Here is a 13,068-nt window from a genome sequence, read left to right as displayed (position 1 = left end):
TTGACATAACACAGTAAGGAAACTCCCAGCCTCACACATTCCCTCCGCTTCCTTCCTTCCTTCTATTAGGTCAACACAAAATATCATCACTTTCTTTGTCCTTCCCTTCATATCACATTTTTTATTATATTTTTTTTTTTTTACAACAAAGAGACAGCTCAAGGGCACACACACACAAAAAAAACAATAATAAAAAAGCACGCTGCTCGCTGCTCCCCCCACAAAAAAAAAATCAAAAGAGGTGGCCGAAAGAAAGGTCAATTTCGGGAGGAGAGGTGTCCTGATATCCTCCTTTTGAAAGAGTTCAAGTCGTAAGCAGGAGGAAATACAGATGAAGCAAGATTGTTCCAGAGTTTACCAGCGTGAGGGATGAAAGAGTGAAGATGCTGGTTAACTCTTGCATAAGGGGTTTGGACAGTATAGGGATGAGCATGAGTAGAAAATCGTGTGCAGCGGGGCCGCGGGAAGGGGGGAGGCATGCAGTTAGCAAGTTCAGAAGAGCAGTCAGCGTGGAAATATCGATAGAAGATAGAAAGAGAGGCAACATCGCGGCGGAATTTAAGAGGTAGAAGACTATCAGTAGGAGGAGGAGAGCTGATGAGACGAGGAGCCTTAGAATCCACTCTGTCCAGAAGAGCTGTGTTAGTGGAGCCTCCCCACACGTGAGATGCATACTCCATACGAGGGCGGACAAGGCCCCTGTATATGGATAGCAACTGCGCGGGGGAGAAGAACTGGCGGAGACGATACAGAACGCCCAACCTCGAGGAAGCTGATTTAGCGAGAGAGGCGATATGAAGTTTCCAGTTGAGATTTTGAGTTAAGGATAGACCGAGGATGTTTAGTGTTGAAGACGGTGACAGCCGAGTGTTGTCGAAGAATAGGGGATAGGTGTTTGGAAGATTGTGTCGAGTTGATAGGTGGAGAAATTGAGTTTTTGAGGCATTGAAGGACACAAGGTTCCTTCTACCCCAATCGGAAATGATAGCAAGGTCTGAGGTTAAGCGTTCTGCAGCCTCCAGTCTGGAGTCGTGTACTTCCTGTTGTGATGGTCTTCTATTGAAAGAAGTTGAATAATGCAGAGTGGAGTCGTCGGCGTATGAGTGGACAGGACAGTTTGTTATGGAAAGAAGATCATTGATGAATAACAGGAAGAGAGTGGGTGCTAGGACAGAGCCCTGTGGAACGCCACTGTTGATAGGTTTAGGGGAAGAGCAGTGACCGTCTACCACAGCAGAGATAGAACGGCCGGAAAGGAAACTGGAGATAAAGGAACAGAGAGAAGGATAGAATCCAAAAGAGGGCAGTTTAGAAAGCAAAGACTGGTGCCAGACTCTATCGAAGGCTTTCGATATGTCTAGCGCAACAGAGAAAGTTTCACCGAAACTGCTAAGAGAGGATGACCAAGAGTCAGTTTAGAGAGCAAGAAGATCGCCAGTAGAACGCCCCTTGCGGAATCCATACTGGCGATCAGATAGAAGGTTAGAAGTGGAAAGATGCTTTTGAATCTTCCGGTTAAGGATTGATTCAAAAGCTTTAGATAGACAGGAAAGTAAAGCTATAATGCGATAGTTTGAGGGATTGGAACGGTCACCCTTCTTAGGCACAGGCTGTACAAAGGCATACTTCCAGCAAATATTTGACATAGCACAGTAAGGAAACACACGTGATTTATTTTTTTCTAGTTCTTTCTCCTCACATATTCCCTCCGCTTCCTTCCTTCTATTACGTCAACACAAAATATTATCTCTTTCTTTGTCCTTGCTTTCATATTACGTTTTCCTTTCCCCCGCCCTTCTTCGTACGTGACGGGAGCAGCCCCGGAAACGACAAGACCGGTTTATGAAGCTTTTTCTCAAGGATTTTCTCTTTCCACAAAACATTCTCTTTTTAAACATTCTCTCATTCTCATTCTCATTCTCATTCTCATTCTCTCATTCTCATTCCATAAAACATTCTCTTTTTAAACATTCTCTCATTCTCATTCTCATTCTCATCCTCTCATTCTCATTCTCATTCTCATCCTCTCATTCTCATTCTCATTCTCATCCTCTCATTCTCATTCTCATTCTCATTCTCATTCTCATCCTCTCATTCTCATTCTCATTCCACAAAACATTCTCTTCTTAAACATCCTCTCATTCTCATTCTCATTCCACAAAACGTTCTCTTTTTAAACATCCTCTCATTCTCATTCCACAAAACATTCTCTTTTTAAACGTTTTCTCATTCTCATTCTCATTCTCTCATTCTCTCATTTTCATTCCACAAAACATTCTCTTTTTAAACATTCTCTCATTCTCATTCTCTCATTCTTATTCTCATTCCACAAAACATTCTCTTTTTAAAATGACCTCATAAACTAATTTAACTTTTTTTTATGGATCATGATTGAATATATTCACCTTCAGTTTGATTTCTTGCTAACCCAACATTCCACATTAATCAGTATAGACAAAAACTTATAATTCGTTTCTATGATTTTTTTTTAGAATATTTCCTTCAGCTGTCTTAAGGGTTATTTGTATGTCATCGCACGCACAAGAAAACTCAAATACAAACACAAATACTAAATAAATAACCTGAAATAAATAATATAAACAACAATAAACACAAAAATATATGAATAAGCAAATAATGAATACAAACCTATCTATCCCATCCTTCTTCACACTTAACACCGCACAATAACTAATACAAACACAAATACACACATAACCACAAATAACTTATGCAAACAATAATGAACAACAGAAATTTATGAAAACAATTAACAGCTACGAAACACTCATCCAATTAGATCTTCCTCCTCCTCCTCCTTCTCCTCCTCCTCCTCCTTTTGTTCTTCCTCTCCTTCTTCTTCACTAATCACAACTAATTCATAGAAATAATAAAAAAAAACTAAAACATAAACAGATAATAAAAGCAAATCGATCCACTGTTCCTTGTTCATGGCCACAGGTTCCCGCACACGAAAACAGAGCAAAGTTTTAATTTTTCACGCGAGTAACAGCAGAATATTAAGGGGCCGCCGCCGCGACCTGTTATATTCTTTTTCTCAGTGGTGCGAATAAACAAACACACATAAAACACGTTACAACCAGAACACAAAACTTTTTCCACTCCCTCCGTTTTTTACACCTTTCTCTAATTACTTTTAAACGACGCGCTATTACGCACACACAAACACACACACACACACACACACACACACACATACAGAAGCAGCATACATACGCCCATTACACTAATTATTGCTCTGTGTGTGTGTGTGTGTGTGTGTGTGTGTGTGTGTGTGTGTGTGTGTGTGAGAGAGAAGAGAGAGAGAGAGAGAGAGAGAGAGAGAGAGAGAGAGAGAGAGAGAGAGAGAGAGAGAGAGAGAGAGAGAGAGAGAGAGAGAGAGAGAGAGAGAGAGAGAGAGAGAGAGAGAGAGAGAGAGAGAGAGAAACACTCCTTTATGTCTTCCTCTTCTCGTTTTCTTTGTTCTTCTTTAGCTCCCCCTTCCATTGCGGTCATTCCCTTCACACTTCGTCTGGTCTTCCATTTCCTTCCTTTCTCGCGCTTTCTTCCTCTCTTCCTCCTTCTCTACGCCTCTCTCTCCCGTCATCTTAAGGCCTGACACTTATTTGCTATCTTCCTCTCTTCCTCTCCTTCTTTATTTAGTAATTTTCTCCTTGTGTTTCTGCTTATTTTTTTTCCTTCGTACTTTGTGTCTCGTTTTTATTATTTGTTATTTAATTTCCTGCGTCGCCTTATATAGAACACTCGGAAGGCAGTTTACTACTTCATATTTTGTGTTTCTCCCATTTACTCCATCTCCTCTCCTGCCTCTTCTTTCTCCTCCTCCTCCTCCTCCTCCTCCTTCCTCTTCTACTTCTCCTCCTTGTTCTATCTTCTATTATTACGTTTTTTTGCCTTCCTTATCTTCTCCCCGTTCATCTAATTATCCTATCTTCTCCATTTCTCCTTTTCTTCATTTTCCTCTTCTATATTTCCTTTCCTTCTTCTTCTTCCTCCTACTGCTTCTTCTATTTTTCCCTGTTCTATCTTCTATTGTTACCTTTTTTTTACCTTCAATATTCTCTTCCCTTTCATCTAATTATCCTATCTTTCCCGTTTCTCCTTTCCTTCCTTTTTCTTTTCTACATTTCCATTCCTTCCTCTTCTTCTTCTTCCTCCTCCTTCTTCTACTTCTCCTCCTTGTTCTATCTTTTATTATTACCTTCTTTTACCTTCCTTATCCTCTTCCCTTTCATATAATTATCCTATCTTTTCCATTTCTCCTTTCCCTCCTTTTTCTTTTCTACATTTCCTTTCCTTCCTCTTCTTCCTCTTCCTCCTTCTACATTTCCTCCTTGTTCTATCTTTTATTATCACCTTCTTTTACCTTTCTTATCCACTTCCCTTTCATCTACTTGTCCTATCTTCCCTGTTTCTCCTTTCTCTCCTTTTTCTCTTCTACATTTTCTTTCCTTCCTTTTATTTTTCCTCCTCCTCCTTCTTCTACTTCTCCTCCTTGTTATATCTTTCATTATTACCTTCTTTTACCGTCCTTATCCTCTTTCCTTTCATATACTTGTCTTATCTTCCCTGTTTCTCCTTTCTCTCCTTTTTCTCTTCTACCTTTTCACTTCTTCAACATCCTTTCAACATACTTTCCCTTCCTCTTCTTTCTCCTCCACCTTTCTCTACTCCTCTTTCTGCTGTTACATTTTAATTTCTCTAAAGTCCGTATCTAATTTCTCGATCTTCCCTCCCCTTTCTCCTCTTCCTCCTCCTCCTCTTGTGAATCTCTCGTATCCTTCTTCCCCTTCTCCTACTCATTTCCCTCTTCCTGCTTTTCTTCATCTCACGTTATTCAATTAGCTCGTGTCAATTAAATCTCTTCATCCTCTCTCTCTCTCTCTCTCTCTCTCTCTCTCTCTCTCTCTCTCTCTCTCTCTCTCTCTCTCTCTCTCTCTCTCTCTCTCTCTCTCTCTCTCTCTCTCTCTCTCTCTCTCTCTCTCTCTCTCTCTCGTTCTCCTCCTTCTCGCTTCACCTTCTTTAATTATTCAAACTTGTGTGTCTGGACTTAATTCCCTTCTATTCTTTCCTGGCCATTTCTTGCTAATTGTTGTTCTTTTCCTTAACTGTTTGACTTGATTTCTTTGTTGATCTTTGTCATTTTCTCTTCCTCTTTGTCTTCCTCCTCCTCCTTTACTTCCTCTTCCTCTTCCTTTGCTATTCGACTGTTCGTTATTTGACATTTTTTCGTTCTTGTTTTCCTCTTCTTTCTCCTCCTCCTACTTTCATTCGTGTCCTCTTCCTCCTTCTCTCTCTCCTCCTCCTCCTCTTTCCCCTCTTCCTCCTTCGTTATTATTTGACTTGTTTTTTTTTTATTGACCTCATTTCTTTTCTCGTCCTTGTTTTCCTCTTTCTCCTTCTTTCCCTCCATGTCCTCTTCCTTCCCCTTGCTCACTAACACCACTGGGAGGGGGGTGACTAGGGGAAGGGGGAAAGGGGAACTGGGGTAAGGGGGGAGGGGGGCGCCATCACATATTCCAAACAAAACACCGCGACAAGGCACCGGCCACAAAAACGCCTCGTCGCGTCAGCAGGAAACAATCTCGCCAGTTTTTCCCGCTCTTTTTTTCCCCTCCTGCGCCGCTGTCCTGTCGCGGAAGTGGACACCCATGCACGCGAGAGGCTTCCCTGCGCCCGTGTCCGCCGCCGCCACAGGAAAAACTCGAATAAAAAGGATAGCATGGGAAGACTGGGTGCCAAGAATGTGAGAGGCTTTAACGGTCCGTGGATAGGAGATGAAAGGATGTGAATAGTTAAGTCGATAGGCACAAAGGCAGTACGATTTAGACAGAATGAAACCACTCTAATAAAAGGATACACGGGAAGACTGGGCGGCAAGAATGTGAGAGGCTTTAACGATGCGTGGATAGGAGATGAAAGGATGTGAATAGTCAAGTCGATATTCACAAAGGCAGTACAATATCCATGACGATTTAGACAGTGAAACCACTCTAATAAAAGAATACACACGGGAAGACTGGGCGCCAAGAATGTGAGAGGTTTTAACGTTGTGTGGATAAGAGATGAGAGGATGTGAATAGTCAAGTCGATATTCACAAAGGCAGTACAATATCCATGACGATTTAGACAATGAAACCACTCTAATAAAAGAATACACAGGGGACGACTGGGCACCAAGAATGTGAGAGGCTTTAACGTTGTGAGGGTTGGAGATGAAAGGAAGTGAATAGTCAAGGCGATAGGGACAAAGGCAGTACAATATCCATGACGATTTAGACAGAATGAAACCACTCTAATAAAAGGATACACGGGAAGACTGGGTGCCATGAATGTGAGAGGCTTTAACGGTGCGTGGATAGGAGATGAAAGGATGTGAATAGTCAAGTCGATATTCACAAAGGCAGTACAATATCCATGACGATTTAGACAATGAAACCACTCCAATAAAAGGATAACACGGGAAGACTGGTCGGCAAGAATCTGCGAGGCTTACCGTTGCGTGGATAAGAAATGTACAAAAAGTGATATAAACAAAGACAGGGTAGAATAGAATGAGATAGCGCCACTTCGCCACACACACGCACACACACACCCACACCCACCCACACCCATACACACACACACACACAAAAGGCTAATAATATGGATACGGGGAAATAGTGAGGCCAAGAATGCACGAGCAAGACTGTGTGGATACTAAATGTGAAAAAAGTGATAGAAATAAAGAGGGTAAAATATCCTTGAAGATTTTTTGTAGAAAGAGTCCAGTTCCCCTCAATAAGCAACAATCCCCTAACCTCTTGTGGATGAAGCAATGACAAGATAGACACACAGAAAGATAAAAAAAGGAGAAAAAGGTGATAAATATTAAGGCGGGGTAGAATGTACTTGTAGATTTAGATAGAGTCCACTTCCCTCAATAAGCAACAATACACTACCCTCGCGTGGATGGAGCAGCGACAAGAGCGAGGTTTAAACGGATAGACACGCAGACGGAGCTAAATAAAGACCCTCGCCTCATCCCTGGAGCCTTTGTTAATTGGTGGGTATCAAAAAAGCAATTAACGAGATTTAAAATTGATTACGCGGGTCAGGTTGTTGGGCTGTGCCTTTGTAACTAGAGCGGACAGGTGTGTTTATTACGTTTAATTCGAGGTATGAAGTAAATTATACGTTCTGTTTATAATTGTCCTTTGTCGTCGTAGTGTACAGGTTAATTAGTACTTAAAAGTGTGCAGGATATACCTTTACCTACTGACTTACCTTTATTATTAGCTTAGACAGGTGTTTAAATCTCATATAATACCTGTGGGGTTTGAGGTAAATTATATGTTTTATTTATACCTGTCCTTTGTCGTAGTGTACAGGTAAATTAGTGCTGAAAAGGGTGCGGGATATGCCTTTATATTCTAATTTACCTTTTTCATTAGCGCAGACAGGTGTTTTAATCTCATATTACCTGACTGCTCGAGAATGAATGAAGATAGGTAGATAGGAATTGTGACGACAGAAAGTAGAAAGGCCTACCTGTCATTATAAAGAAGTGAAGGAATAATAAAAGTCTAGAAAAGTGGAGGTAAAGTGGAAGAAAAATATATGAGGTTTGAAGAGGCTGTACTGCGTTGTCTTTTTTTTTCCTACCTACAAGCATGCCAAAGGGAGTGAGGGGAGGGGGGGGGCAGTGTCGTAGGGGAGAAAACAGGTTAAAAAACAAATGAACAGAGAAAAAAGTATAATTGCTCGTGGGTAACAGAATCAACAAAGTTACCCCGCGCCGGACACCCGTGACAGCAGTTTAGGCCGCCGCCACGCGCATAACATTTTTTAGGACGCCCAGCACAAATACGTGAAGGGAAACTGAACGAAAAAGAACCCGCAGAAAACAAGTGATTAGCGAGCCGTCCATAACTGTGTGCAAACTAGGAATTACGCGTCACGCTTTTTCCTACGGCAGACATAACTCAGATGAAAAGTGAAAAAAATGAAAGCAGGTGAAGGGAATGACGCGCTTTCTTTATTCTAACTATTACTTTTTTTAATTTTGGCTGATTTCTTTAACATGAATATTATCTTTTCTTTAAATATTATGGTAGAACAAAAAGTGAAGGGGCTCTCCACCAAAAGAAGACTCACATTATTTAACTATTTCTTTAGCTATTAACTGTTACCTTTTCTTTAACTATTGAATATTATCTTTTCTTTAAATATTATGGACGACAAACACGAGTCGGATGAAACATAGTAGAAAAAAAAGTGAAGGGAATCTAAACCGAAATAAAACTCCCATTATCTAACTATTTCTTTAGCTATTAACTGTTATCTTTTTTCTTTAGCTATTATGGTGGACGACAAACACGAGTCGGATGAAACACAGTAGAAAAAAAAGTGAAGGGAATTTAAACCGAAATAAAACTCCCATTATCTAACTATTTCTTCAGCTATTAACTGTTATCTTTTTCTTTAGCTATTATGGTGGACGACAAACACGAGTCGGATGAAACATAATAGAAAAAAAAGTGAAGGGACTCTACATCAAAATAAAACTCACATTATTCAACTATTTCTCTAGCTACTAAGTGTTATATTTTCTTTAACTGTTATGGGGGACGACAAACACGAGTCGCATGAAACATAATAGAAAAAAAAGTGAAGGGACTCTACACCAAAATAAAACTCACATTATTCAACTATTTTTCTAGCTATTAACTGTTATATTTTCTTTAACTGTTATGGGGGACGACAAACACGAGTCGGATGAAACATGGTAGATTGATTACTGTTATTGGTTCGTCGTGTCTTGGCGCCGCAACATCTGGGTCATATCGCGCCGGGAAACATGGTAGAGAGAAAAAAAAAAAAAAGGAAAAGAAGTGAAGGGAAAGTAAACGAAAAAAAACCCGCAAACTATTTTACTATTTCTTAACCTTTAACTATTTCTGTAACTACTAACTATTATCTTTTCTTTAACTATTTCGGAGGTTGACAATCACGAATCAGATAAAACGCGGTGGACAAAAACAAAACAAAACAAAAACAACAACAACAACACCACAAAAAGCTTTCTTAACAACATTCCCGTCCTCGGCTCCCTGGAGTGAACACCTGCCATAATAGATAAATTTTACGACGAGAAACAAAAACCTGTGAAAGAAATTAAATATTGACGCAAACCCCTTTAAAAAAAAAACAAAAAAAAAAACGTATCAATTAATTAGTCCTTCGTATGAACCTGTAGCGAAATAAATCTTTAATAGGGAACACGTGCATGGAAATAATACTAATGACACTCAAAGTTCGTTATCACGGAAATTATGTCCCAGGAGTCTTTCTCTCACTTCGTACAATGGAATGCGTTATATAAGAATAACGTATAGCAATATATCAACAACACTCAAAATTAATCATTATCACGGAAATTATGTCCAAGGAGTCTTTCTCTCACTTCGTTCAATGGAATGTGTTATAGAAGAAGAATTACGTATAGCAATATATCAGCAACACTCAAAATTCATTATCACGGAAATTATGTCCAAGGCGTCTTTCTTTTCCACCTTCGTACAATGGAATGCGTTATAGAAAAAGAATTACGTATAGCAATATATCAGCAACACTCAAAATTCATTATTACGGAAATTATGTACAAGGCGTCTTTCTTTTCCACCTTCGTACAATGGAATGCGTTATATAAGAAGAATAACGTATAGCAATATATCAGCAACACTCAAAATTCATTATTACGGAAATTATGTCCAAGGCGTCTTTCTTTTCCACCTTCGTACAATGGAATGCGTTACGGAAGAAGAACAATGCGCAATAGTATAACGGTAACACTCAAAAATTAATATCCTCTGTATCATGCACGACGGGTCTTTTTCCTTCCTCCAGATCATAAAAATAAAAACAAAACGCAGTGTATTATAAGAGAGAACGCGTAACAATACAACACTAACTCTAAAAATTCAACACTCCACTGTATTTTGCATCACAGGTCTTTTTTCTTCCTCCACATCATACAAAAAAAAAAGAAATGCGGTATAGTATAAGAGAGAACGCGTAACAATATAACGCTAAATCTAAAAATTCAACACTCCACTGTATTATGCACCATGGGTCTTTTTCCTTCCTCCACTTCATACACACCCAAAAAAAAAAAAAAAAAAAAAAAAAAAATCATGCAGGCAGCCGAGAGGACGCTTCATAAAACGACATAAAAAAATCTATTATCAGCACCACGTTCACATTTCCCTTCCACAAATACCTGTCGCGTCCGTCGTGTTCCTGTCCTGCTGTCACTGTTGCTTCCCGGCTGTCGGCGTCTGGAAGGGGGGGAGGGAGGATCAGAAGGGGCGTGGAGGAGGGAGGAGAAGTGGAGCAGGGAGGCGTGGAGGAGAGGGACAATCAAAAACACTTCATCCCCACGCCGTCGCAGAAGCCAGGCCGGTGAGGAAGTGAAAAGCTCCCACGAAAAAGTTTGATTATCGCCACTTGCAGGGCCTGAACGAGGGTGGATCAGCGTCGTAAAGCCTCCACACGTCCTTCAGCACGCCACTCACGGCCTCTTACGGGTCCATCAAGGCGCCCGGCCCTGCTATGCACCTCTTAACACCTCCAGACGTGGGCTTCTAGTGGGGAGTCAGCCTTGCCTTAACCCGGTAGCTGCGGGGATCATGTCTCTTAGGTTAGGTTAGGTTAGGTTAAAGGCCCCTCTATGTAAAATAATGAGAAAGAATCATCACTCACGCAAACCATTTCATAATATATATTAATGCATGTGTGATCAGTTTATGCATCATCTATTTTGGGAGGTTTATATCACGGCAGAAATTTGGCCCATCGCTGATACACGATAAAGCCGCAAATGTGGCCCGTCGCTGCTACCGGGTCAATAAACCTACTGGTTCCCTTTTTCATGGGTGGTTTTGGGTAAATTAGTGTTTGGGTCTAGGAAAGTGACTTGAATTTACCTTTTCTCTTATGATCCCAAGTGATGGAGTGTTGTTTTTCTGCGCATTTTGCATATCACCGATCACTCCACACACATGCCTCGTCTCTTCGTCATTTTATGCAGGGGAAAAGTATCAAGACGCCTCTCCATCCTAAATTGACCTCCCTTCTGGCTACTATTTCTGTTTTCATATGGGCGTTTTTCTGTGTTTTCTTTGTTTATTGTCCTTGAGCTGTTTCCTTTACTGTAAAAAAGAGATATTTGAGGGCGGCGGGGAAGGTTGACTCTTATTGGTGGTTGTCGGGAGGGATCAGGTAACAGGGACCGGAAGGGGTATTGGATTCTTCCCCTTATAGATTCCCCTCTCCCTTATAGCTTCCTCTTTCCCTTATAGCTTCTCCATTACAGCTCAGTGCCCCTCGCCCCTGCAGGTACCGGCTTGTGCACGAGGCGGGGGACGGCTGGCAGAAGTGGCAGCTGGTGATCGGGGACGTGCAGGCGGAGGACGTGGGGGACTACCGCTGCCAGGTGGACACGACGCCGCCCCTGGTGCTGGATGCGGCGCTCACTGTCACGGGTGAGCGTTGAGGCCCCTTGACAGGCTCCACGTGACGGCTGTACATGGTTCGAGCCCTCCTTATGTCCTGGCGAACCTCACAGCCTTGTCTTAGTCTTGTAATTTCCAGGAATTTGTTCATGAATATTTTTCCTCCACCTTCTCGGACTCCTTTTCCTCCTTCTACCTTTCATTATTGCCTCCTCCAGCTGTCTTACTCTCTTCACATTCGCCTCCTACCATGGTGCTCTTTCTATTATAACAACAACCTCATGATATTCCACGTTTAATTATGTCCCCTTTACGAGACCCTTATTATTCTAGTCCTTTGTCTCGTAGTTTCCAGCGGTTTGCTCATGAATATTTTTCCTTCACCTTCTCGGCCTCCATTTATTTCTCTTCCCTTTCCTCCTTCTACCTCTCATTATTGCCTCCCCCAGCTGTCTTATTCTCTTCTCATTCGTCTCCTATCATGATGCTCTTTCTATTATAACAACCATCTTATGATATTCCACGTCTCATTACCCTACCCATGTCCCCTTTACGCGACCCTAATTATACTAGTCCTCCCCTTGTGCCCTTAATCCGTGTACACATTTCCAGTGACATGTGTATTTCACCTTTACTTTCCACACACGTCCAAAGTTTCTTACCTCTCAACTGATCTTTTCCATGTGTATTTCACCTTTACCTTCCACACACGTCCAAAGTTTCCTACCTCTCAACTGATCTTTTCCATGTGTATTTCACCTTTACTTTCCACACATGTCCAAAGTTTCTTACCTCTCACCTGATCTTTTCCATCTACACACACACGTCCATGCCCTCTCTACAGTAAGTCATATCTATGTCCTCAAAACGCCATATATATCCGTCAAGCTCTATCTCTCGCCTCTCTAAAGTGCTACCACGCCCTCTTGTCCTTCAAACCACGCCTGCATCCCACGATATTGCTAATCTTTTCCCCGCCCTTGCCTGCCTCCCCTTCCCTCCCCACTCTCTCTCTCTCCCTCCCTCTCTCTTATCCCCCCTTCTATCTCTGTTTCTGCTGCGTTCCATCTGTTCTCCGCCTCACCGACTCTCGTTTTGTTGGCTGTCTGTTCTCCCGGTATTCTTTCTCCCAGTGTTTTTTAATGTTTTTTTCGTGTTTCTTTTAGGATGTAAACGTGTAGCAGAGTGTGTGAGTGTTTTTATCAGGGTCTGTTCGTGTTTGTTTGTTTTTTCTTGCTCAGGGGTGTGTGTGTGTGGAAGGAGGGGTCAGTGTCTTCATATCTAATAGTATATCTAAAAGTATATGTTTTTTTTGCTTGTTTTTCACCTGTTTGTCTTTCAACCTGTCAGTGGGTGTGTTTTCTCTCTCTCTCTCTCTCTCTCTCTCTCTCTCTCTCTCTCTCTCTCTCTCTCTCTCTCTCTCTCTCTCTCTCTCTCTCTCCCTATGAGTGTATCTAAAAGCATATGTTTGTTTGTATCAATGTTGGCTCTTTGTTTTTACCTGTTTGTCAATCAACCTGTCTATCTGTCTGTCTGTGGCTGTGTTTTTCAT

General features: G+C 41.4%; 1 protein-coding gene across 1 annotated transcript in view; it reads left to right on the top strand.

The window, feature by feature from the left end:
- Nucleotides 1-13,068, top strand: part of LOC126989251 (basement membrane-specific heparan sulfate proteoglycan core protein-like) — a 60,362-nt gene that overhangs the window by 14,867 nt on the left and 32,427 nt on the right. Inside the window, exon 2 of the mRNA XM_050847899.1 lies at nucleotides 11,401-11,546. Coding sequence (XP_050703856.1) covers nucleotides 11,401-11,546 — 146 coding nt within the window. The remainder of the gene's footprint in view (nucleotides 1-11,400; nucleotides 11,547-13,068) is intronic.

Source organism: Eriocheir sinensis, unplaced genomic scaffold (assembly GCF_024679095.1).
Source record: "Eriocheir sinensis breed Jianghai 21 unplaced genomic scaffold, ASM2467909v1 Scaffold111, whole genome shotgun sequence".
In the NCBI taxonomy this organism is placed as follows: Eukaryota; Metazoa; Arthropoda; class Malacostraca; order Decapoda; family Varunidae; genus Eriocheir; species Eriocheir sinensis.
Note: the sequence above shows the minus strand (reverse complement) of the source record. Positions and strands in the feature narration are given on the sequence as shown.